The 23,902-nt window shown below is 36.5% G+C and overlaps 1 protein-coding gene across 1 annotated transcript in view; it reads left to right on the top strand.

The window, feature by feature from the left end:
• The window catches only part of RSPO3 (R-spondin 3), a 50,754-nt gene that overhangs the window by 13,589 nt on the left and 13,263 nt on the right, over positions 1 to 23,902 (top strand). Inside the window, exons 2-4 of the mRNA XM_015816236.1 lie at positions 14,457 to 14,648; positions 16,321 to 16,467; positions 17,376 to 17,573. Of these exons, the coding sequence (XP_015671722.1) occupies positions 14,457 to 14,648; positions 16,321 to 16,467; positions 17,376 to 17,573 (537 nt within the window). The remainder of the gene's footprint in view (positions 1 to 14,456; positions 14,649 to 16,320; positions 16,468 to 17,375; positions 17,574 to 23,902) is intronic.

Genomic DNA, 23,902 nt, shown 5'->3' on the forward strand with positions numbered 1-23,902 from the left:
TTGCTGTGGCTCAGTCTGGTTAAATGGAAAAGAAAGAAAAGAGAAAGTGCACGTTTCTAATATGTTTAGACTGCTATAATATGTGACATCTATATAATAGTAGGTATATAAAAACACGCGCGTATTCGAATGCAACGTTGTGTCAAAATTTCAAAGCAATCGGTGAAGAATTTTCAGAGATTTAAGATTTTGAACAAACGAACATTTACAGTTTTATTTATATAGATTTATTTATAGGGTCACCTATCTAATGATTCTAGGCAGCTCACAACTTCCATCAAAACATAACTAAAAACAAAAATACACTTCCCCACAGACACCAGACCAAACAGCCACTCAGCTCAACCTTCATACTAGCTAGCCCAATAGTCCAGAGCTGAGTCTTCACAACCCTCCAGAATGCTAAAAGCAGGGCTTTTTTTTTTTCTCATAGAACGCCCAGAACGGAGTTCCGGCACCTTTTTTGGATGGAACCTTGTAGGGTAGGCAAGGCAGGTTGTATGATGTATGTGAGTTCTGGCACCTTTTTTTTAAGAAAAAAAAGCACTGGCTAAAAGCATAGAGAGCCCTTGGATCTCAGGTGGAAGGCTGTCCCAAAGGGCTGGGGTGGCCACCTAGAAGGCACATCCCAAGGTTCAGGATTTTTTTATTTTGGAATAGGCTAATCCCTGCACTTTGATTGCCTATTGGGCTGAGGTAGAAGTGCTCATCATGATTTTCCAAGCTTTTCTTTCTTACAGCTTCTGTTAGAGGTCTTGTCATTAGCATAAGGATTATCATGTTTATCTAGCCCATAAAATATATTTGTGTCAAAGAGGCCCTTTGCAAATTTCTATCTTGTGCATTAATTGTGATCTTTCCTGGAAGAGGAGGGTATATTCACTTCCACTTTCACCTTCATCACCCCTCAACTGAAAGTGGGACTGCCCTTGAAGAATATTTGGAAGTTATAGCTGGACCAGAATGTGTTGACTCAGATAGTTATGAGTGCCCTTCCATATAAAAACATCTACTTCAAGAACTGTTTTGGTTGCCAGTTGGCTTCAAGGAGCTGGTAATCATCTTTAAAACTCTTCATGGTTCAGGATCTGGATATTTGCTGGTCTGCCTTCTCGCAGTGACATCTGTCCACCGAACATTAGCAACTCAGAACTAAATCTATCTAAAGTTAAGTTCTGCTGAATTACCTAATTTTAATATAGATAATAAAAACTAAATTTCATTGAAGTTCATCATGATTGTTCTCCATGCTGGGAATTGATTGCCACTGGAATTTAACAAGTGGTCCATTTTGTTTTTCACTTCAGTAGATATCACTAAATTGGAATTTTGGAATAGTCTAAAATTAATATGCACCAACCAACATGAAAATATATAATATTAACACTTAAATAACAAAGGAAATACCCGAAGCCCCAGGAGAAACCAGCTGTAGGGGCATCTGTTACTTTCACGAATCTAAGGGACTCTCCCTAAGATATTTTTACTGTTGTCTAAAGTACAATTGCTTTTTCTTAAGCCATAAATATATTCCTCATGCTGTAAATAAGTGGTTTAAAAGCATCATAAAATTAATATATAAGAATAAATCTTAACAACCTAATGTCAGGTCAGAAGTATAAATCTTATCTAATTTGCTAGGTCAGAAGGGAAACATACTTTTTAGTGAAAAAATAGCAAGCATTTTCCAAACAGTCTCTCTCTCTCTCTCTCTCTCTCTCTCTCTCTCTCTCTCTCTCTCTCTCTCTCTCTCTCTCTCAAAATACAGTATGCTGTTGCCAATAAGATTATTTAAATGGTCTCCATTTAGAATTTCTAAAAGAAAAATAAACATGTGGAATAGAATTAATTTATAAAACTCTCTAAGGTTTATCTTGGCAGAATTTTTTTCAGCAGTGAGATTTTTCTCTCCCTTGCTTTCTTCCAAGCATACACATTTATTTTCATCTCTCTCTTCTCATAAAATGGACACATTATTTAGCTATAATAGAGCAACAGTAAATTATTTTAGACCTAATAGGAGAAGCCATAGTTTTTCAATGCAGAAAGCTCTCATTTCATTTGAAATGGAATTTGCTACCACAGGGAGTCCCACCCAGACCAATCTTCATTGATTTCAGTAAGCTTTGAAATTGGATTCATGCTTTCATCTTTCCAAGAAATCATTACAAGGCTTCCTTTGAATAACATTAAGCCCATATTGAAGAGTTTTGTGGGATCTGCAAATGGGTCAGTTGCACTGCTACACCTTCTCATCTTCCCACCTATGAAATTCTTGCCACATGGAATACGTCCAGAGTTTATTTCTTGTATTGCAATTGGCATTCCAACATAAACCTAAAATATGACATGGGAAGAACTGTCTATATTTCTCCTCACATTCAAAACTCTATTCAAAGTCAATCAATCTACATGTCTGTGTCTATAGGATTATTCAGATACTTCAAATGGCAAATCTTAAACCCCTATTTTGAAGTTTGTGTTCTAATCTGATGTATCACAGTACAAACATACCCATTATGCTGTTTTCTTTTAAGGTAAAGTAATATTATACAAAGTACAGAAAAGGTCTATGAAATAGTAAACAAAGAAATTAAGTCACACAATAGGAGAAAGAAAAAGTAGTAGAGATAAAACTAAAACAAATTCATTGCATTTCCCTGTAATTTTTATGTTTGCAAACTGTACTTCTTTCCACTAGGCCCACACACTTCATACACTTCATACATTTTCATTTCTGGTTTTTTAGAGGATCTTATCAATTCCATCCAGCCATGACTTTCTCAATATTCTCCTTAACTTATTGGCTTGTCTTTCATATACTTATTTTGCGGTTCAGTCCACATTTATGATCAAATCACCACAATATACTTCTTTTATGTACGTCACTATCTTCGTTCCAATGTTCATAACTTCATCTACCTATTGAAGGCTTTCCCCATCTCAGAATAACTTCTAGAAGTTCACCCCATTTTTCCTATTATACATCTACTTTGATCTGATACATTAATTTTCAGATCCATACTTCCTGTTGTATCATAGAATCTATCTGACATTTTTTTGCAAATTATTTGGATTTTCAGTTTACAGTATTGAATCGTTTCCATAAGTCAATAATCAACATACCTCTAAAGTCATTACAAGCACTAATTAGACATTTATAAACAAATATTTTAAATATCCAAGGGGATGTTAAATATCTTTGTTTTAATCTCTGCTCAGTATTGAACCATTTGTTCAGTATTCCATTTATTCTCATGCATGGTTTACAGCCATCATGAATTGTTCTTATCATATACAATGGACCTTTTATTACATACTCATGGAAAATATTTCAAAACATACTTCTTCACTTTATTATATGCTTTCTCTAAATCAACAAACATACAATAATAATTCTTTCTTTCATTCATATATTTCTCAGTGACCTACTTAAGAGCAAAACTCTGCACATCTGTTACTGGCATAAACCTTCATTGTACATCCCAATATTTTCTTATTGTCACCTCTTGTAGCTTTTCAACTAGAATTCATCCAAACATTTTTTCTGGTCTGCTTAACAAAATAATCACTCTGTAGGTTTTGCCCTGAAACTTGCTTCCCTTCCTTACAGGGAATAGCATTCTTCCAATAGTCAGAAACAGATACTGACTTCACACACATGTTAAATAAGTCACACAGCACTTAAGAAAACCACAATCATAACACTTCTCCAATTACACACTCTACACCTGCAGCCCAGTCGTTTTTTAAGCACTCACTGCATTTATTATTTGTTTTTTTGTCCTTTTTTCTTTTGACAGTAAAACTTCTTTCAATTTTATTCTTAACATAGCACTATCATTCCTATCCTCCTCTCTAAAATATATTTCCAGCATTCTCTCACTTCAGTTTTATTCCAAATGACTTAATCCCTTTTATTTTTAATCCCATTTACTTTTACAGAGGCTTCTTGGCTAGCCCTCCTCACCCAATTTCAAAACTACTTTTATTTCCATTAAAACATCATGCATTTTCTCTACCTCCTTTAATCCTTTTCTTCCTTCCTTTGAATACATTCTTTGAAGCTATCATTCATCCTCATGTTAATGGTAATCATTCTCTTATAATCATATTTTTCCTATTCACAGACTTTTTCATTTCCTTTTTTCATCCAGCACCTTTTTTCATTCTTCCCAGTCTAATTCCATGCCTTTCTATGTTTTGCTGTGGTCAAACCAGGCTCACCTAAAGCAATCAGATGACTTTGAAGATTCAACTTAAGGTTCCTTTCCCTCTGACTACTCAAGGCCAATTTAGTTTGCAGTAAAGGTCTTCTTACAGAGGCACTAAGCAGTTTCTATGTATGTGGAGAGGGGCATCTCATAGGTTTGATACTGAATGCAGTTCATATGTTTATGGAAGGCGGCAAAGACCTTCTTATCCTCTGATTCTTCATTCTTGTTGTTGTTGGGTTTTTTTACTTCTTTCTTTTTCTTCCTTGTTAAGTCTACTGATTTAATGTCATATTACACATTCAGGACCTCTCATTAACCTTGTATTCTTCACTAATTTTCTCAATATTTCATTATGACAAAAATCAAGCTTTTAGATTTACATTCATTCAAGTAGACTTATACTCACATCATATTTCCAAAACACCAATTTTCAAAGCAGATGCTCACCAGTCACCATTTATGCTTGAGTCTCTTAATGGTCCAGTCATTTTTTTCTATATCTCTGATCTTATTCCCATACATTAATTCATGTCATCTAACAGTATTTTCCCACTCGTGGATCACGTTAATTCAGAATATTTATCATTTTCCCACTCAAAACTCATTTCTGATCATTTCATTATGGTCATTCATGGAATATAACATACAACTAACATTAGCCTGTGGATTCCTACTTTCAAACACCCACAACAACTACTTAAGATAGCCCGATCTCATTTTATTCAAAATTAAACGTCCACTGTCACAGACTTGCATGTATTTATTAACTTCATTCCCAAGAATCAGTCCACTTTCATTCAGTTTGATTACACCATTCCCTGTCTCTTAATTATACAATCACCCAGCGTAACTATTTTTATTTATTTCATTTTTGTTATTTAATTGCTCTTTATCATGTATTCTTCTTGTTCAAATCACAATCTTCCATATGTTGTGGTTGCCAACTGATGGGCTCTGCTGTCTGTCATGATTGTGGTCAGTTGAAGCATTCACAGAACATTTTTTTTTTTTTAGAAAAAACAGATTTGAATGAAAAGAGAATTCAATAAACTGATTTCACTGAAGCTTATTTCTCAATAAACAAATATGACGTTGTGCCTTCTTGGGATGTTGAAATCACTGCCAAAGTTTATTGAGCAAAAGTCAAGACAATTAGATATGTGTCTACTTGAACCCACCAAACTAAACAAAGCCATATATGGTGGATCCCATGGACTTGCTAAAGGCCTTTGCTTAGGTTTTCTGTCTGGGGCTTTAAAAATAAGTGAGAGTGTCAATATGTATCTAAAAAACCATAATACACAGTGGACTGTTTTCAGTTCAGTGGGTCTGACCGTTCAATTTCTGTAATAAAGCTAAATGATTGCGTTAAGTCTTATTTCTTTCACAAATAAGCAACATTAAAAAATCCTGAAATAGAATTACAGGATTTTGTGGTATGTACAGGAATAAGAAAAGAAGGTTTAAACTAAAAAATGTCCCTACTATTATTTCTGTGGCTTCTATAAAAAAAACTGTGCGTAACAAAACTTAGAAGGCTGTAAGAGAAACTTGCTACTGGTGTTTCCTAATGCTAATGGTATGAATTGAATGACTCCCCTATAGTTTGAGAACCGATGAGGAAATATGTAACATTTAACAATGGAAGTTGTTAAATTTTTAACCGAGTATTTCAACTTAGCTTTTGGTTACAATGGTACACAGTCAGTGATTTCATAACGCTTTCCTAATATTGCATTTTTTTTCATTGTGCAAATAATGAATGACATCTGTAAAGTCAACTCAAGCAAGAGCTAATAATAATTGATATAGACCTTTATATATATTTTTAGAAATGATCAGTGCAAGGAACACAGAAATGTTTATTTCCCCTGCATTATTTAGTTCAGGTTGCACATATGGATCTATAACCCATGTCTTGTTTTAAACATGGTTTATGAGCAATCATCTGTTCACATTCAGTATGTAAGATATAAAGCATGTTTTACAAGGCAACAGTAGCTCAATTCATATATAACGTAAAGGCAAAATTAGTCAATTCATACTTTGGCTTGGCATAGACAGGGGCAAAAGCTTTGTACCACCTGATCATTTTATAAATAAATAAACAGAAACTGCCACGCTGCAAAACAACTGTATTTACTTGCAGAAATACCTTTAGTCCTATGAAGCTCTTACTGGGAGTGTCTGAAGAAGCTAATTCATTTGGTGGTAGATGGGTGATTGTAATTAACTATAACCACCAGGACAACACTTTTGCTAGTGTGTTGATCACATGTATACTACGTTGCAGATCTGCCTCAAAATTATTGCATATCCTTGGCATAACATGAGGTATGGATGCACTCATACTCTAACATCTGAGAGGCTCTAACATGTGACAGGAAACTGTGGTTTGCCACTATATAATTCTGCCTTTTGAAGACCAGACCAACATCCTTTTCCTTACTCCATTCTTTTTCCATGCCTTGGACGATGATTGCATCTGCTTCTGATTTGAAACGAGGAGTAAGCAATTTTTTCTGACAAGGGTGCACAGATTGCATTGCTGGTGATGTGAGAGCATCAGCGTGAATATATTCCTCTTTGGGGCTTTCAGGTTTTGTGGGTTTTTTTCAAAAATGTCTTTAATCTCTGCAAGGCTCAAGGAGAAAATTGGATTTATTTTGGATTTTCAAGGACCTAAATTCTAAATCAGGGGTGTCAAACTCAATTTCACTGAGGGCCGCATCAGCATTGCGGTTACCCTCAGGGGGCCGGGTGGGTGTGGCCAGGGTGGGTGCGACCTACTGGGTCAGCGTGGATGGAGTGGGTATGACCTACTGGGTGGATGTGGCCAGCTCTACATTGTTCATATCAAGGGTGCCTGTGGGGGCCTGGGCAGGAGTGGGACAGATCTGAGTGTCTCTGGCAGAAGGGGGTGGGACCAGGGCAAGTGCCAAGGCATGGTCCACTGGAGGAGCCTCACTGTTCCTCTCAGGCCATGCAGGGGGGAGCTTATGGAGCTAAGACTAAATGTGTTTCAACATAGATGGCCACCACAAAATTGTACATTGGCTCCCAGCTGGCCTGGGCCAGGGCCAAGGCAGAGGGGGCCGTTCCCTCACTGTTTCCAGGATGGCTTCGCAGGCCACATGAAACCACTTCGCAGGCCGCATCTGGCCCCCGGGCCTTGTGTTTGACATGTCTGGGTTAGATAATCTGAGGGGTCATTGGAAATTTAGAGTTCTGTTTCATGAGAATCAGTTTCTCTTTCCATCTATCAAATTGTTTATTAAATTGGAATTTTCAAAGTAGTTCATAATTGCTACAGAAAAGGAATGTTGTGAATTCCAGAATATTCAAGCACTTGGGAATATCCAACAGGTAGTATATATAGGATAGAAGTAATAAATTAGGCATCTGTTGTAGTAACAACATTATTATTTCTTGGAGGCAGCTGAAGGAGTTATAGAAAGAGGAACAAAGAAACCAGGTGGAAAAACCTTAGCAGTATCGTGAAATCAGACCCAAACCATTCTTTCTGCAGTGCCATGGTGGATGTTTTTCCTCATTGGTTAATGTCATGCTGACAGGATACAAGTACAGCCAGAAATAGTACAGCCAGTAGTACAGTAGTTCAGTAGTACAGCCTATTATAAGTGGTATACTCATGAATCAAGAGGATGCCATTCAACATTGACCTTGAATGGATACAAACTAAAGATTAGCAAATGGGAAAAAGATTTTTTTATGACAGCATTGTGTGATGCTGATCAAGGGTGGGTAGATAGCACCCACTCAATAGCCAATTTAAACACTCTTCCCAGTAACATGAGAACAGAGAGCAAAACCACTCGTTAGGAACATTGGCATGGTTCTTAATTAACCCAGGTATAGAGATATTGTATGTGTATTCTGTCTGAATAGTAACTACCTATTAAAAACAAGACAGGTTGGTACAATCTAACCAATTAATCTGCTTTTTCACAATGTGCAGCTGCCAAACCTGTCTGAATCAGAACTTACTAACTAAAATCTCATTGTTGGTTTTATAATCCTTTCTGTTTCTGCATAGAAGATTACAGTTTGATTGAATTTGGGGGACAGATAACTGTTAAAAGTATACACAGGGGTGCTATTTATTTATTTATTTAAATTTATATAGCGACCCCTCTTGCCAAAATGACATTTTGTGCAGAACATAGCTCTATTTTGTGAGCTTTTCATTCAAATAAGCCCCAAGATACATTGACTTAATAAAATACCTTTATCCTAGCCTCCTTGTGCATATATGTATGTGTGGATGCACATAACTTTGCCAAAATGAATTCCTATAAATTTTAGAAGAACAAGGAGGAATGTACGGAGGGGGAAAAGAACTGTTCATTCATTCTGTAGACAGAAAATTCTTCTCAGTTTATTTATATGAAATATTCTTGGATGGAAAGCAAACCACTGGCGGCTCATGTGGCTGATCTGGAGGTTATTTCAGTTGTGCCAAAGAAATTAATAGACTGAATAAATTTTGCATCCTTCCATGGTGGATTTCTCTTAATCTTGAAACAGTTTCTCAACAAATTCAGGATGCATTGGAGGGGGGGGAGTATAATTTTCATACTCAATGAGTCTACTATATTCTCTTTAATATAGAACTGCATGTGGAATATTCATGTATACTTTTTTCATAATATTGGATATTTTCAGTTAAGGATATAATTTTTATGGACCCATACAATATTGTAGATTCTTAGAACATAGAATCATGGGCAGGAAGAGACCTCAGAGCTCTTCTAGTCCAACCCCCTGCTCAAGGCAGGAGACCTTATACCACCTGGACAAATGGTTATCCAGTCTATTTTTGAAAACCTCCAGTGATGCAGCACCCACAACTTCAAGAGGCAAGCTTCCTTTAATTAATTATTCTCACTGTCAGAAAAATTCTCCTTACTTCTAGGTTAGATCTGTCTTCCAGTCATTACTTCTTGTCCTGTCCTCTGTTGCTTTGGATAAGTCTCTGTTTATCCTTCAGACCCTTCGTCATATTTGTTGCTCTTCTCTGCATACTTTCTAGGGTCTCAGAGTCTTTTTTGTATTGTGGTAACCAGAACTGTATTCCAAATGTGGTCTCACTAGTGTAGCATAAAGTGGCATTATTACTTCTCGTGACCTTGATGTTATCTCTCTGTTGATGTAGCCCTGGGCTGCATTGGCTTTTTTGGCAGCTGCAGCACACTGCTGGCTCATACTTAAGTGGTGGTCCACTAGAACATCTAGACCTCTAGAGTAATCACGGTTACTACTGTTGAGCCAGGGTACCACCTATTTTTTCCTTATGCATTTGGTTTTTCCTGCCTTAAGTGAAAGACCTTACTTTTATCACCGGTGAACTGCAAATTGTTGGACAGGGCCCCTATGCTCAAGTCTGTCAAGAGCTGTCTGAATCTTCAGTCTATCTTCCAAAGTGTTAACAATCCCCTCCCCCAATCTTGTTAAGACATAGGCTGTGGTCTACTTTGTCAAATGTATACTATACTAAGTATACTATATTTATAGCATTTCATTGGTCCATTTAATCACTTTATCAAAAAAGAATATATGTTTTGCCTGGCATGATGTGTTTTTAACAAACCCATGCTGGCTTCTAGTAAATCACCTTGTTCATTTCTAGGTGTTCACAAATCTTGGCTTATACCTCTATAAATTGGAATGGCTTTGAATAAATATTCCCAAGGCATATCTCTGATTCTCAGTGAGGTACTTGAGTAAAGTGATCGAATAAGTCAGAGCAGCCTTTTATCAATATTAGACTGTCTCAGACTGCCCCACAGTCTATCCCTTGGTATTAAGTCAAAAGCAGATTTAAAATTAACAGTGACAAAAAAAGGAATCTCAAGGGAGCACTGAATATTTTTCTGTTAAATGATAGAGAACCACATATTGGTCTAATGCTGATCATTCCCTTATAAATCCAGCCTGTTCTTCAGCGATATTATTTTGTACCCAGTCTACCAATTATACCTATAAAAATCTGGCATAAAGATTATTTATTGTGTTTAATAAACTAATAGGCCTGCATTTGTAGGGTCAAGCCTATTTCGTTTATGTTTGTGTAATGGCACAACAATAGTCTGATTCCAATCAGATGGAAATTGGATGTGTTGTTAATATGTGTGAATATATTAACCAATTGTAAACTAGGCCCCATCAATCTTTGCTTTTCTTTATGAATTCTACAGGCATGTAATCACCTCCAGATGATTTACCTGGTTTTAATTGGGCAATAAATTCTTTAATCTCAGCTATGGATACTGGTGGCCAATCCAGGAGGTCACTGCAAAGGGGATCACAAATTTCTTTTTAAAGATGTAATTGAAGTGATCCTTTCATTTCTCTGCAGATATTTGTGTGAAAAGGCTAAAACCTTTATCTATAGGGGATTGATTAAGTGTCAAAACCAAATGGCATTAAGTTTTGCTGCTGAAATTAAATGCCTCTAATTCTAAACCAAATCACATTGTGGTTTAATATAATGTACTAAACCAGCAAAAGCTTTCATTTATTTTCTTCCTCTCAGTCCATATTATTAGAAATCATTAAATCCAGCATTCCCCAATCTTTCTCGGTTGGCGGCCTGACACAGGGAGGGGAAGAGGGGATGGTTTTGTGCGAGGGGCAGGCGCACGCACACACAACTTCATTTGTGTGAGTGATGGGTACACACACCCACAGCTTGCACAAGTGGGGCTGTGAGCACCAGTGCCCACCGCTCGTGCAAGTTGGGCTGTGTGCCCACACACATCTCAGTTGTGAATAGTCCACGGCCCAGTAGTGGGCCACAGCCTACAGGTTGGGGACCCCTGATTTAATTTATTTATGCATTCACACTACTTATGGAAAATAAAATAGGAGGACAAAGTCAGGAATATATAGCCCTCACCACTGGATATCTGGTGCTAAATGGAAGTAGGAGTTCAGCAACATCTGGAGCACTGCATGTTCCTGTCACATGCTTTCAGAGGATTTAAGAGTCTAGAGATATGATGAGAAGACCAGTTTACCTTGGAATGTATATTTTACCAGATAAGCTTTCCTTTGCAAATTTAACATTAGGCTTGTAGTGTATAGTTGGTTACTAATTTAAATTGGAGGATAAACAATTTCTCTCTTGAGGGTGAAAGTTCGTTCTCTGAGCTTGAGGGTTGGTTTCCGAACTTTTTGTTACCAGGCTAGGTAACATCTTCAGTGGTGTTTAGTGGATGTCTGTGTCAGTGTTCTACTTTTTATAAGGGCCTCAAGTGTGGGTGTGTCAAGTGAGGGTCTTGTGATGGGGAAATTATAACAGATCAGGGCCATTGGAAGGTGAACTGCTGGGGACAGTCAAATGCCACAATCCCAAATCCCTAATCGCTACCCACACTGATACCAAACAACACCAGTTCAATTGGAGCAACACTAAAATCATCGGCCACGCTACCACCCGCCATGCTCGGGAGTTCATTGAAGCCTGGCACTCCACTAGCAATTCCATCAATAGGCATATTGATCTACAACCAGCATACGAACCCCTCAGAATCCAAATAAATCGAACAACCATCCAGGGACAGCACCAACCTTCAAGCCCCCCATCTCCCCTTCCAAGTCACCTTCCAATGACCCTGACCTGACATAGTCTCCATCTCCTAAATATTTTGATTTTAGTTCTTGTGAAGACATTTTTTTTAAAAAAAATGTTTTTTACTTGGTAAAAAATGAATCATTTTTGAGATAGTCCTTGCTAATGGCAACAAATAAGTCCTTATATTCTAACGCCGATGCTATAGTTCAGTAATGGCGAACCTTTTAGAGACTGAGTGCCCAAACTGCAACCCAAAACCCACTTATGCATCGTTGAGTGCCAGGTGGATGTGGCCCATTGGTTGGGCGTGGCCAATTGGTTGGGCGTGGCTGCGATGGTAACGGCAGACTGGGTGGGACTAAAAAGTTCAATCAATCAATTCCAACTTTGCAAAATCTTTTTTTTTCCTGCGAGAAGTTGAAATTGACTGATTGAACCTTTTTTTTTTTTTTTTGTACACGGCAGCAGAGGCCTAAAGCGAAAAGGTTTTATAAAACCCAGCTAAAGGCCTAGGACTGGGGCGATGGCACGCGTGCCCACAGAGAGGGCTCTGAGTGCCGCCTCTGGCACTCGTGCCATAGGTTCACCACCACTGCATAGTTCAATGCTAAACTTACTAGACTGAAACCAAGATACTGTTGTGAATCAAAAACCATGTGGTAGGACTGTGAGACACCTGAAGTCTGTGATATGTAGTAAGTCAGTGTCATCTTTAGAATGTATGATTAAATTATCTCTGCATTGGCATATTGACTCTTGCACTTTTCTTTAATTCCAAAGTATTCTTTTTTTTGTCCTTCTGTTCAATTACATCTAATTCTTGGAGACTGCATGGACAAGTCCCTGCAGTTTTCTTGGTAAGATTTTTCAGAGGTGTTGCCTCCTTCCCAGGGCTGAGAGAGGATGACTGGCCCAAGGTGACCCAGCTGGACTCATATTGAAGGTGGGATTAGAACTCACAATTTACGGATTTCTAGCCTGATGCCTTCACCACTACACCAAACCTGCTCTCAAAGTATTCATGTCAAGTCTCAAAAATTTGCTCTTAAATGCATTCAGAAACAAGCTTCAAGTCTGGACTAAAATTAAGTTACATTTTTAAAAAACATTGTATGTTTTTTTCTTCTTCTTCTTAAATGCATTATATGTAAGATAAAAATGTTCCTGGAGGAATAAGCATATAATAGTTTCAGACAGATATAATTGTGGCTTTCATGAAACATCCATTTCACTGATTATATTGAAATAGGAACAGACAACTCTTGGTGATTATATTTAATGAATATTATGGGGCAAGGAAGATAAGGGCTTCTTTGGTAGGACAATGGTAAAAAGAGGATGTGAATTTTTTTCTTTAGTTTTTTTTTTAATGTGAGACCATGTGTGTAATGTCTGGCAGTTTTATTTGTGTCAGCTCTTATTTTATTCTAAAACTACATTTTCCAGGTATTTTCTACTTAGAAGCAGCAGAAAACTGAAAACTCTTGATGCGTATGGTTAAAAATGAAATTCATTCTATTTCGTCTGCTATTAAGATTCTAGAAAGTATAAATTCACAGTTACAGTATTAGATATCAGAGTCCTTCCATATTTTTGTTCTGCTACTTTGACTAAAGATAATGTATTAAGATAACAGAAAAAGTTTATGAATATTTTTATTTTTACTTTTATTGATACTGATTGATTGTTCATGCAGCTACAGAGAATTCAAGAAATCCTTACCGGTTTTTCTTCATTTACCTTCCATGACTTCTGATGATTTACTGAACAATCCCAAGCAAGCTTATATTAAAGCAGAACATGCTTTAGATTTTCAAGGATTTAGTTCTATTTTAATCATCTGAATACAGAAGCAAAATGCAATAAATAAATACATAGTAGATACATAAACTATGAAATGAGACTATGAAATGGGAGCCAGTTTGTTGTAGTGGTTAAATCATCAGGCTAGACAGCGAGAGATCACGAGTTCCAGTCCCACTTTAGGCACTGACTTTGAGCCAGCCAGTTCCTATCATCTCAAAGAAGAAAGAAAGAGCAAATTATTTCTGAAAATCTTTGCTGAGAAAACTGCAGGGACTAGTCTATTCTAAAATATAACAGATATAAACATAGGCTATGATTACTATGATTTAGAAACTACTATTATTCATATGAGTTACAGTTGTAACCTAAAACCTTATTTTCTAGCTTATTCTGTATCATCGGAAGTCTGATAACAAAGTTGAACAAAATTGTCCTTATTGTTAATTAGAAAATGTTTCAAATAGATTAAGTATTTCCTGGAACCAAGTTAAATATAAGTGGAGGAAAATTAAGTCTATATTCTCACAATGCAATAGAAGTCATTTCTACTTACTTATGAATAATATGCATATTTCCTGTACACCATTGAAGCTGTAATCTATATATTGTACACATATTGCAACTAAAAGTAAACTGCATTGTACCCAATACAAAATTTCTTTCAAAAATACTGACTTAAGACCAAAATATATGCATTTTTGCTACCTTTCTTCTTTCCATAGACATTGAAATTCATTGTATTAAATCTATTAATAACAGTAAATAAATTTTGAAATACAGATAAAAAAAACTATAATATTGATGCTAATGATAACACTCGTGATTTTTCTTCTTAGTGCATCGCAATATGAACCAAGCTTGTCAAGGCGGATGTGCAACATGTTCTGAATACAATGGATGTGTGACATGTAAACCTAGACTCTTCATTTTTCTGGAGAGGATTCGCATGAAGCAGATTGGGGTGTGTCTTTCATCCTGTCCTCCTGGGTATTTTGGACAACGATCCCCAGAACGAAATGAGTGTATAAGTAAGTTGACAGAATATTGCAACCATTGCTTTCTCCAGCATGATGGATGGAGAATCCACGAATGGGTTTAGACTGTCTTCCTGCCCAATTAGACTAAGTCTGACAAAGTAGCCACGCCTCCTGCTGGGTCTTGTGTTTCCCAGACACGACTTAGTCTTCAGCCCAGCAGGACACGATTATGGTTGGCTCCTTTATCAGACACACACAAAATAAATTGTTGGTAAATTGATCATATAATAATAGCAGATATGAATGCTCATTTGAGCTCAGTTCAATAAGCTTGTACTATATATTTGTTGTGACTTAAGTATCATAACCTGATTTATTCAATATCCTCACATTAAAAACCATGTTTTTCCAGGGACAGCATGATGACAACAGTAAATCAAGGTTTAATTAGAATCTGAAACTAAAATACAATGTTTCATAGATATTATTATGTGGGTAATCTATAGTTAGATTCACTGTCTAAGACTGGTAGAAACTTAATAATTCAAGTCCTAACCAAGGACCTAAGAATTATTAAGTTACTATCTAAGATTTATTACTATTAAAGTGTGCCTAAGATTTAATATTATTAAAAAATATTGTTATTGTTATTTACATTCATTATGGACCCCCTTTCCAGTAAATTCTAATGTCTATTCAGGGGATCATCTCCAGTCATCATTGTAGTTGATGCTCTTGATTATAATAAATCCTAAGATATAAGATGGGTTTTACAATTATTGTTATGCAGATATATCTTAAATCAGGATCAATTTTAACTTCATTTTTTATTTATTTAAAGTATTTATAAATTGTTGATTCCATAAAGCTTATGGTAGTTTACAAATACATACAGTTTATAAAATACTACCCTTACAAAACCACACAAATGTGGAACCCTTCTTAAATTTGTCATTCTTGCATAGAATCTTCTTTCCAAAGAATTAAATTCACCTATTTCATCTTCACTGTATTTACTCACATCAGGTTGTTTCATTCATTCATTCATTCATTCATTCATTCATTCATTCATTCATCATGTTTCTATAACAATCCCTTAAGTGCTTCTGGGTGGTTTATAATAAGAACATGTCTGTTTGTTCTTCCTCAGATTAAAATGCATTGAACATCATCACTGTAGTTTATTAAAAAGATCACTTTAAAAATATCAAAAATTAATATACAGATAGATGAGAGGGCAACTATTACAACTACTGGTCAAACAGTGCCATGCATAATCTTAAACAAAATGCAAACCCTGATTTTCTCAGAGCTTGGGATATATTGGGATAATGTTTATTTCCACAGATATTTGATCATTTAAACAATTTTTATGCACCCAGTTTTAGAAAAAAGCCAGTTGATAAGGTATCATAAAATTTTATAAAAAGGCATACTTAGATTTTTGGCTAAACCATACATACATACATACATACATACATACATACATACATACATACACAAATGCTAATGAACATTATTTAAATCATTCCTTTAACTGGCTTTTTAACCCTGAAGATGTTGGGAGCTCCCAACGAAAGCTCGGTTTTCAATTAAAGTATTTTTACTTAAACCCTCCTGGTGATCGTAAATTAATTAGTTATTTCATAATACATACATACATACATATCAGGTAGGGGATCGAATGTGACCAGGAACTGATTGGTTATTTATTATACTTCAGAATGTAAAGCTGATTGTGAAGCCTGCTTTAATCAAAATTTCTGCACGAAATGTAAAAATGGATTTTACTTACACCTTGGAAAGTGCCTTGAAAATTGCCCTGACAGGCTGGAACCCAACAATCACACTATGGAATGCAATGATATTGGTAAGTAAATTGTTTATGCTAACAACTTTATCCACTAAATACTTTCCAGGTGAATACTGTTTTGCTACTGTTGGCTCTCTTGTAAAGGCATGCAGTTTAAAGTTAGCAGGAAAGAGCGTCACACAGTATGTTTTACACAGTAAAAGATGTTCCTCTTTATATTTTAGAATTTTGAACTTCAGAGGGATTAAAGGGAGCAAAGTGAAAAAAAAAACCCACTGAAAACCACAGGAAGTATTATTTGCCCAAAATATTCTGCTCCAGCTTTCTCTTTACCCATGCTAGGAGTGGTTTTGTATAGAATACTTTATTATTATTTTCATCCCAGAGCTTCATAGTAAGGGACCCATCCTTAGCTGAATTAAGAGGCCTCTTTGCTGGTGCAATGCAATGATATAGTCATCATCCTACTTATTGTCCTATTTTTTCACTGTCCAGTACGTAGAAAAGTTCCAAAAATCACAATGCAATTTACAAGACAACAATATTGTCTTTAGATCATTTCCCCATTAGTAACTCATAGCCAGCAGTTTTCAAACTTCTTTAGGCCACATGTTAGTTAAAAAGAAGTCCTGAAATTCCTGATTAAGAGACAAAGCTTTAATGATAGAAAACTGGTTGTTTTTAAGATTTTTGTTGGTTTGTTTCAAAATCTCTGACTCCTGTGGTCCATAAGATCCTTTATTGTGCTAAGAACAGATTTTATATTACTTCGGTGATTGCTGGGTGATGCTATAAAGAGGTTGCATGTCACCAGTGGGAAAGTGAGCATTGAACAAATAAGAACTGCAGCCATATTTGAGTAAAAGAAAAAGGCTCTTGAGAAGGAGTAATTTAACATGATGCAAATGTATATAGAGATATTTTTTCCTGTCTATATTTAATTTCATATCATGTTTTTGTTACAGTGCATTGTAAAATTAATGAATGGAGCCAGTGGAGTCCTTGCACAAGGAAAGGAAAAACATGTGGTTTCAAAAGGGGAAATGAAACCAGAGTCAGAGAAATCCTACAGCTTCCTTCAATAAAAGGCAAATTATGCCCACATACAAGCGAAACAAGAAAATGTGTTGTACAAAAAAAGAAATGCCAGAAAGGAGAAAAAGGTACTTAAGATTATTATTGCCATATATGTGTGTCTGTGTGTGTGTATGTGTATATATATATATATGTGTGTGTGTGTGTGTGTGTATAAAATGTATATGTATGTATATATATATACACACACACACACACACACACACATACATACATACATGATGTGTTTGTATTGTTGATTTATAGCCTTTGCCTCTTCCAGCAAGCAAAAATATTTTTTGTTTTTGCCAAAATACCTTAGAATCCTATTTTCTCTTTATACTACTGTACAAACATGGTGCCACTAATTTAAATAAACAGCTTAGCATGCAGACTGTAAAAGAGTTTCCAACAGTTAATTGATGTGCTTTTCAGTTATTTGTTGGCTACACTGGGAAACAGCAGCATTTGCTGTTTAAAACTTTATGCTTTAATTTTTTTTCAACCTTTTAAACTATTTGCACTTTTACAACGTTCACGTTCTTTTAATGATTACATACTTCAAAGAACCTTACATTTACTGGCTAAAATGCAAATTTCAAAGTAGGTTGTACTCAATGATTACAGTAAATGAATATTAACTGTTTTATGATATATTTCAATTTTATTTCATTACTTAACAGCAATTCAGCTATATGAAGTTATCTTATGTGATATACCTGTGTATCTGCTTACAGTTAATAAGTTTTTGTTAAATACTATTGGAAAACATGATGCAATCAAGCTGTAAAATATCATTTCTCACTTGCCTTCCAGGAGAGAGACTATGCATAGAAGGGACTCTGTATACATGTAACAACTCCTTTTGATGTACAATACCACATTGGATTTCACTGTGTATAGTATAGGACAAACAATTTTTAGTACTGACTAGTATTGACAATTATAGGTAGTGCTCGGCTTATGATCACAGTTGAGAAGAGAATTTCCGTTGCTAAGGCAGGCAGTTGTTAAGGGAGTTATCCAATTTTATGTTGTTGTTGTTTTTTGCCATGGTTGTTAAGCAAATTTCTGCAGTTGTTAGGTAAATCCAGTTCCCCCCATTGACGTTACTTGTCATAAATTGGCTGGGAAGGTCACAAATGGTGATCGTGTATCCCAAAATCTACAACTGTTGTAAACACATGCTGGTTGCCAAGTGCACAAATTTTGTGGGGATGCTGTGATGGTCATAAATGTGAGGATCATTTGTGAGTCAACTTTTCAGTGCCGTTATAACTTCAAACAGTCACTAAATGAATGTTTCTAAATCAAGGATTACCTGTATACCTGTTAGGTCATCATTTCTGAGAAATAGATTGCAAATAGCTAGCTAGTCAAAAGTTGAAATGTTGGGAATCTCGTGGGTTGTCATTAGGGTTGCCAGGTCTGCTTCCAAAAAATAGCAGACAAGCGGGCGGGGGGGGGAGTTTAAGTAGTAAAAAAAGTAGACTGTACAGCTTTAGATTACGTACCATTTCATCATAAAGCTTTTGAATTAAAAAAATGTCCACTATTTTGTGAAAAAAATAGTGAACATAATGTGAAAAAAGCGGACTGTCCACTCAAATAGTGGACACCTGGCAACCCTAGTTGTCATTTGAATCCAAATTCTTTTCCCTGAAAGAATATAATTGGTTGCTGAATATTTTTGCATGACAACTGAAAAGTAAACAAGCGCAGATCAGAAAGTAGATCATTACTGTCTTCTGCCACTCACCACAAACTCTTATACATAGCAGAAAGTTTGAGTGCACCTATCATAAATTAAATATACTTCTCAATTTGAATAATCTCTGAACTAAAGCCCTAGGCTAAAGAAGATGCTTCTTTGCTAAAGATGAAAAGGGAGAGAATTTTATTCTTAGACTTTCTGCCGTTTCAGCAAATCTAAGAAGATTTCTTTAAACACAAGATTTAAATATTTAATATTCGCTGCATGAGGCTTCACCATAATCCCCACAAACCCAGTATGAAATGGCAGTCTAAACAGGGGTAGGCAATCTTGGCTCTTTTATGACTCGTGGAATTCAACTCCCATAGCTGGCTCAGGAATTCTGGGAGTTGAAGTCCACAAGTCATAAAAGAGCCAAGGTTGCCTACCCCTGGTCTAGAATGTACCAAGTGCTATCTTACAGGTGTAATAGAAGGATACTAATAAAGAAAAAGCTATCTTTCAAAAAGCTATTATTTCTGATTGTATTGCTCAGAAGCTATAATACCCAGATAACTCCAGGAACATATGAAAACCATTAATTCATTTATTATAGTACAGCAAAATGACATTCTGAAATGACAGGGCAAATGTAAATACGTAGAATAGAAAACGTCCAATTAACCTTCTGCCATTTGTAAAGCCAGGACAGAGAGCAGAAACATAAGTACACTAATCTATATTCTTCTGAAATTCTGCCTGCATTTTTCTATTTCTATGGGTATCCCTCAGAGTATGATGGGCAAGAATTTTAATCTGGAACCATAGAAGGTGACCATAAGTTGCTTTTTCAAGAGGCAACTGGACTTTCTTGTATTTCTTTGAAGACGTTTTGCTTCTCATCCAAGAAGCTTCTTCAGCTCTGACTGGATGGTGGGGAATGGAAGGATTTATATGCCTTGCAGACAGCTGGTCATTTGCATTTGTCTTCAAAGAAAAACAAGAAAGTCCAGTTGCCCCTTGAAAAAGCACCTTTGGGACAACCATGACCTGGACGACTGAGAATATCTGTAGACACATAGAAAGGGACTGAAGGAGCTTTTAATTCTGCAGACCCAAAGCTATCTCAGTTTGCCACCATAGGTGGAATTTTGGATTCAGTCTGTATCCTTAGCAGTATTACTGTGTCTACAGAATTTTCTACTTCATTGGAAGATCACATCTTCATCATGGCAGAGACAATTCCACCCTTCCAGACCAGCAGAAGGAGATTAGGATAACTTTTTGTCATGTCTTTGAAATCATAGGAACATCCATACAATGAAAACATGAAGAAGTATAGAAATACAATAAATGTATTTTAAACTACAGTAGTTGAGTCTTTTGTTTAGAGCAGAGGTCTCCAACCTTTCTGGGCTCGAGGACCAGAGGGAAGGAGAGCAGCTTCAAAATTGGCATGTGTGCATGCACGCGCACGGGGCCACGCACACTGGTGCAGCATTAGCAGCCCCATTCATGCATGCAGCATGTGCTGGTGTCTTGCACATGCATAAATGGCCACGCATCCCCCACAGCAGCTAGCGACCTGTTCATGCATGCACAAACGGGCCACGCAAACTGCCCGGGCTAGCAGCACATGCGCAAATGGGCTGCAGACACCTGCCCTGCGCTACCATTCTCGTTTGTGCCCGCACACAAGTACAAATAGGGCCGCGGGTGCTAGTACGAGTGGGGAGGAAATGCACGCCCATGCGTACACACACCAGCCAGCCATTTCCATGGCCTTCTGGCCAGCCGTTGCCCAGGCTACGGACTATAGGTTGGGGACCCTGGTATAGAGAGTCCAGTAGGATGTCCTTTGGAGTTTTCTAGAACAGGGGTCCCCAACCCCCAGGCTGTGGACCGGTACTGGTCCGCAGCATACCAGCAAATGGCCGCACAAACAAGCAAAGCTCCATCCTTGGGATGCAGGCAGTATTCAAAACCACACCCACTCTGGTCCGTGGAAAAACTTTTTTCCATGGCACCGGTCCCTGGTGCCCAAAAGGTTGGGGACCTCTGTCCTAGAACACTCTTGAATTAAATTCCAATAGCCCAACCATTCATATAACTGTGTTTCTACATAATAACAATGTGATATAATATAAACAGACTTAAATTATTAATATATTAAATTAGGTGATTTTATTTACATCTACTTAGACACTACCCAGATGTAGACATCATTAAAATGTAACACAAAGAAAAATAAGCTACTCATTTATTGTTTCTTCAGAAACAATGAATGCGTAATTCATCTCTGTTCATTTTCCTCTATTTATAATCAGAGTATTTTCTAGCAGTAATTAACATTTAAAGACACATTGTGAGGCCCATTACAAGGAGAAAAAGCTGGAAGTCTTAAAAAGTAGCTCGCTCACTATACTTAGCTTTTATTGTTTCACGCTTATTTGTTAATAAGCTATTAGTTGCATTGCCGCCCTTATGGTAACACATTGTGTTAAATCATGATCGTAGTATTGGGTTTTGGCTTGAAATAATCTGCTGCTGTTAGCCAGTTTGAAATCATGTTTTTATTGTATTATAGTGATTGCAACAGCAACTTAGTGTGATGTACAAATAAGGTTGCATAGTTTCTTTGCAGATTCTTGGCTTGTTCCTGATTGGATTTATGCCATATCCATTTAATCAGAAGAACAAGGCAAAAAAAAAAAACCCCACAACACTCCTAAACAAAATATTAAAAATAAAACTAAAATTGGCCAAGCAAGGCCCAAAACAGGCTTGTTCTTTAGTTCTGGATTCATCAAATAATGGCTAAATAAAAGTTAACCTGCCACCAAATCCTCTTACTGCATGTTTTTTTTTTTTTTACTTTCTCTTGCAAGGAAAATAGCCAGTGGTGGGATTCAGCCAGTTCACACCACTTCGGCAGAACCGGTAGCTAATTTTTTGTTGCCCAGGCCCAGAATGGACTTCCGGAAGCGGCGTCCACACAGAGAACCGGTTGTTCACATATTTGAATCCCACCACTGAAAACAGCATATTTCTGCTTCAAATGAACCACTTTGAAGTAGTGAGGTTATGAGTTCCCAATATAAAGACATTTAGCTGAATTGGCTTTAGTATTAGTCATACTTATCAGCATGACTAAAATGCAACCAGAAGGGAAACAAAAAGAAAGGAACATTCTGCTATTGTTCTGGGCATCCATACACATTATATATAATTTACTATAATTTTAATCTGCCCAATAACCCAGATTTCTGGGAATAATTACATCAGTGTTTAAAATACATTTTTAAACCACAGAAAGCAAATGAATGAATAAATAGCACAGGAAATATAGCACATAAAATAAAATCCAGTGGTCACTTAGAATCAAATTAAATATGCAGTGATAGAAATGCCTCAGGATGAAGCTAACTGCCTTATGTGATATTACTTGCATGGATGCAATGGATTTTAAGTTTACAAAATGTAAATAGTAACCCTGAACAGACTCCAGCATTTATGGAACTGCATAGATGGAACAAAAACATCTCCCCAACTGCTTTTTGCATTAACTGTGTCAGGCTGCCAGTCTGTCTTAATACAACTGAGCCAGAATATTCATCCTTCTTGTCTAATGCAACTGTTTCACCCAGTAATTATCCATGGCAGTAATACTGCTGCAGACTAAATTTACACTATTACTATAACAAAATTGGTCCTTCAATTTCCTTCTCCTTTGAAAATGCTTTTGGTTTATGCTCCCTTTTTCTCAGGGAGCTTGAGAATTTCTTTCACATTTCTTTGATATTGTTGATTATTTTATTGCCACAAAGTAGTTATGAGTTGGGGAATGTTATATTTTATTACACATTTGTCCACTATATCATAGGCACTCTGCTCTGGAGAGGAATTCCAAGCAGACAGTTTATTTCTCCTTGGACTTCTTTGAAGTGCGCCAGAGTATATTGACCATTGGAGAGATGATTGTACACTGATGGAAACTCAGCTCTATCTCTTAACCATTTAATCCATCAGAATTAAACTAACATTTCTCTTGCAGTTCTTAATATCTTTATCCAAGTCCATCTGTACTTTCTACGAAGTCTTGAAGAGAAGACTTGAGATCAAGGAAACTTTCCCAAATACATCTGCACAATAATCTACCTGATCTACTAGATATTATCTTCACCTGGTATCTTTTCCAAGAAGATAGTGCTGTTGTTTTCTGTTAGTTTGTTATAGCTTTATAGTTTGCAAAATTGTATTTGGGACTTTTTGAGGGTTCCTCTTCTTGTACCTTCACTATGTGTGGTAGAGTGCCTGTCAGGGCCATCATCAAGATTCACTTTTGGAAAAGATGTGGATGATATGCTTGGTATCATGCATTAGCCCAGTGCTGTTGCACATCCTTCCGCTCATCCCTCTTCCATCTATTCAAGAGGAGAGAAATTGCATATATCTTTCTCAGAGTAAGTAAAAACTAGTTCCCGTACCACCTTATTGCATTCACTGGTTCTTTAAGTAATTAAGCAAGCAACAGAAATGCCTAGAAAGTGTGGCAGCACAATGCAAGAGAGTTCTAGGAAGAGTTCTGGTTCAGAAAAACTGAAGTCTACCAACTATAGAAGAATAATTTCTATCAGGAACACTCTTGTTTTGTAGTACTGTAAACAATATTGCAATACACAATCAGATTATATAGACAATATTTAAGGCAGTCATAAAAATTAC

Source organism: Protobothrops mucrosquamatus, unplaced genomic scaffold, assembly GCF_001527695.2.
Source record: "Protobothrops mucrosquamatus isolate PMUCROS unplaced genomic scaffold, P.Mucros_1.0 scaffold416, whole genome shotgun sequence".
Lineage (NCBI taxonomy): Eukaryota > Metazoa > Chordata > Lepidosauria > Squamata > Viperidae > Protobothrops > Protobothrops mucrosquamatus.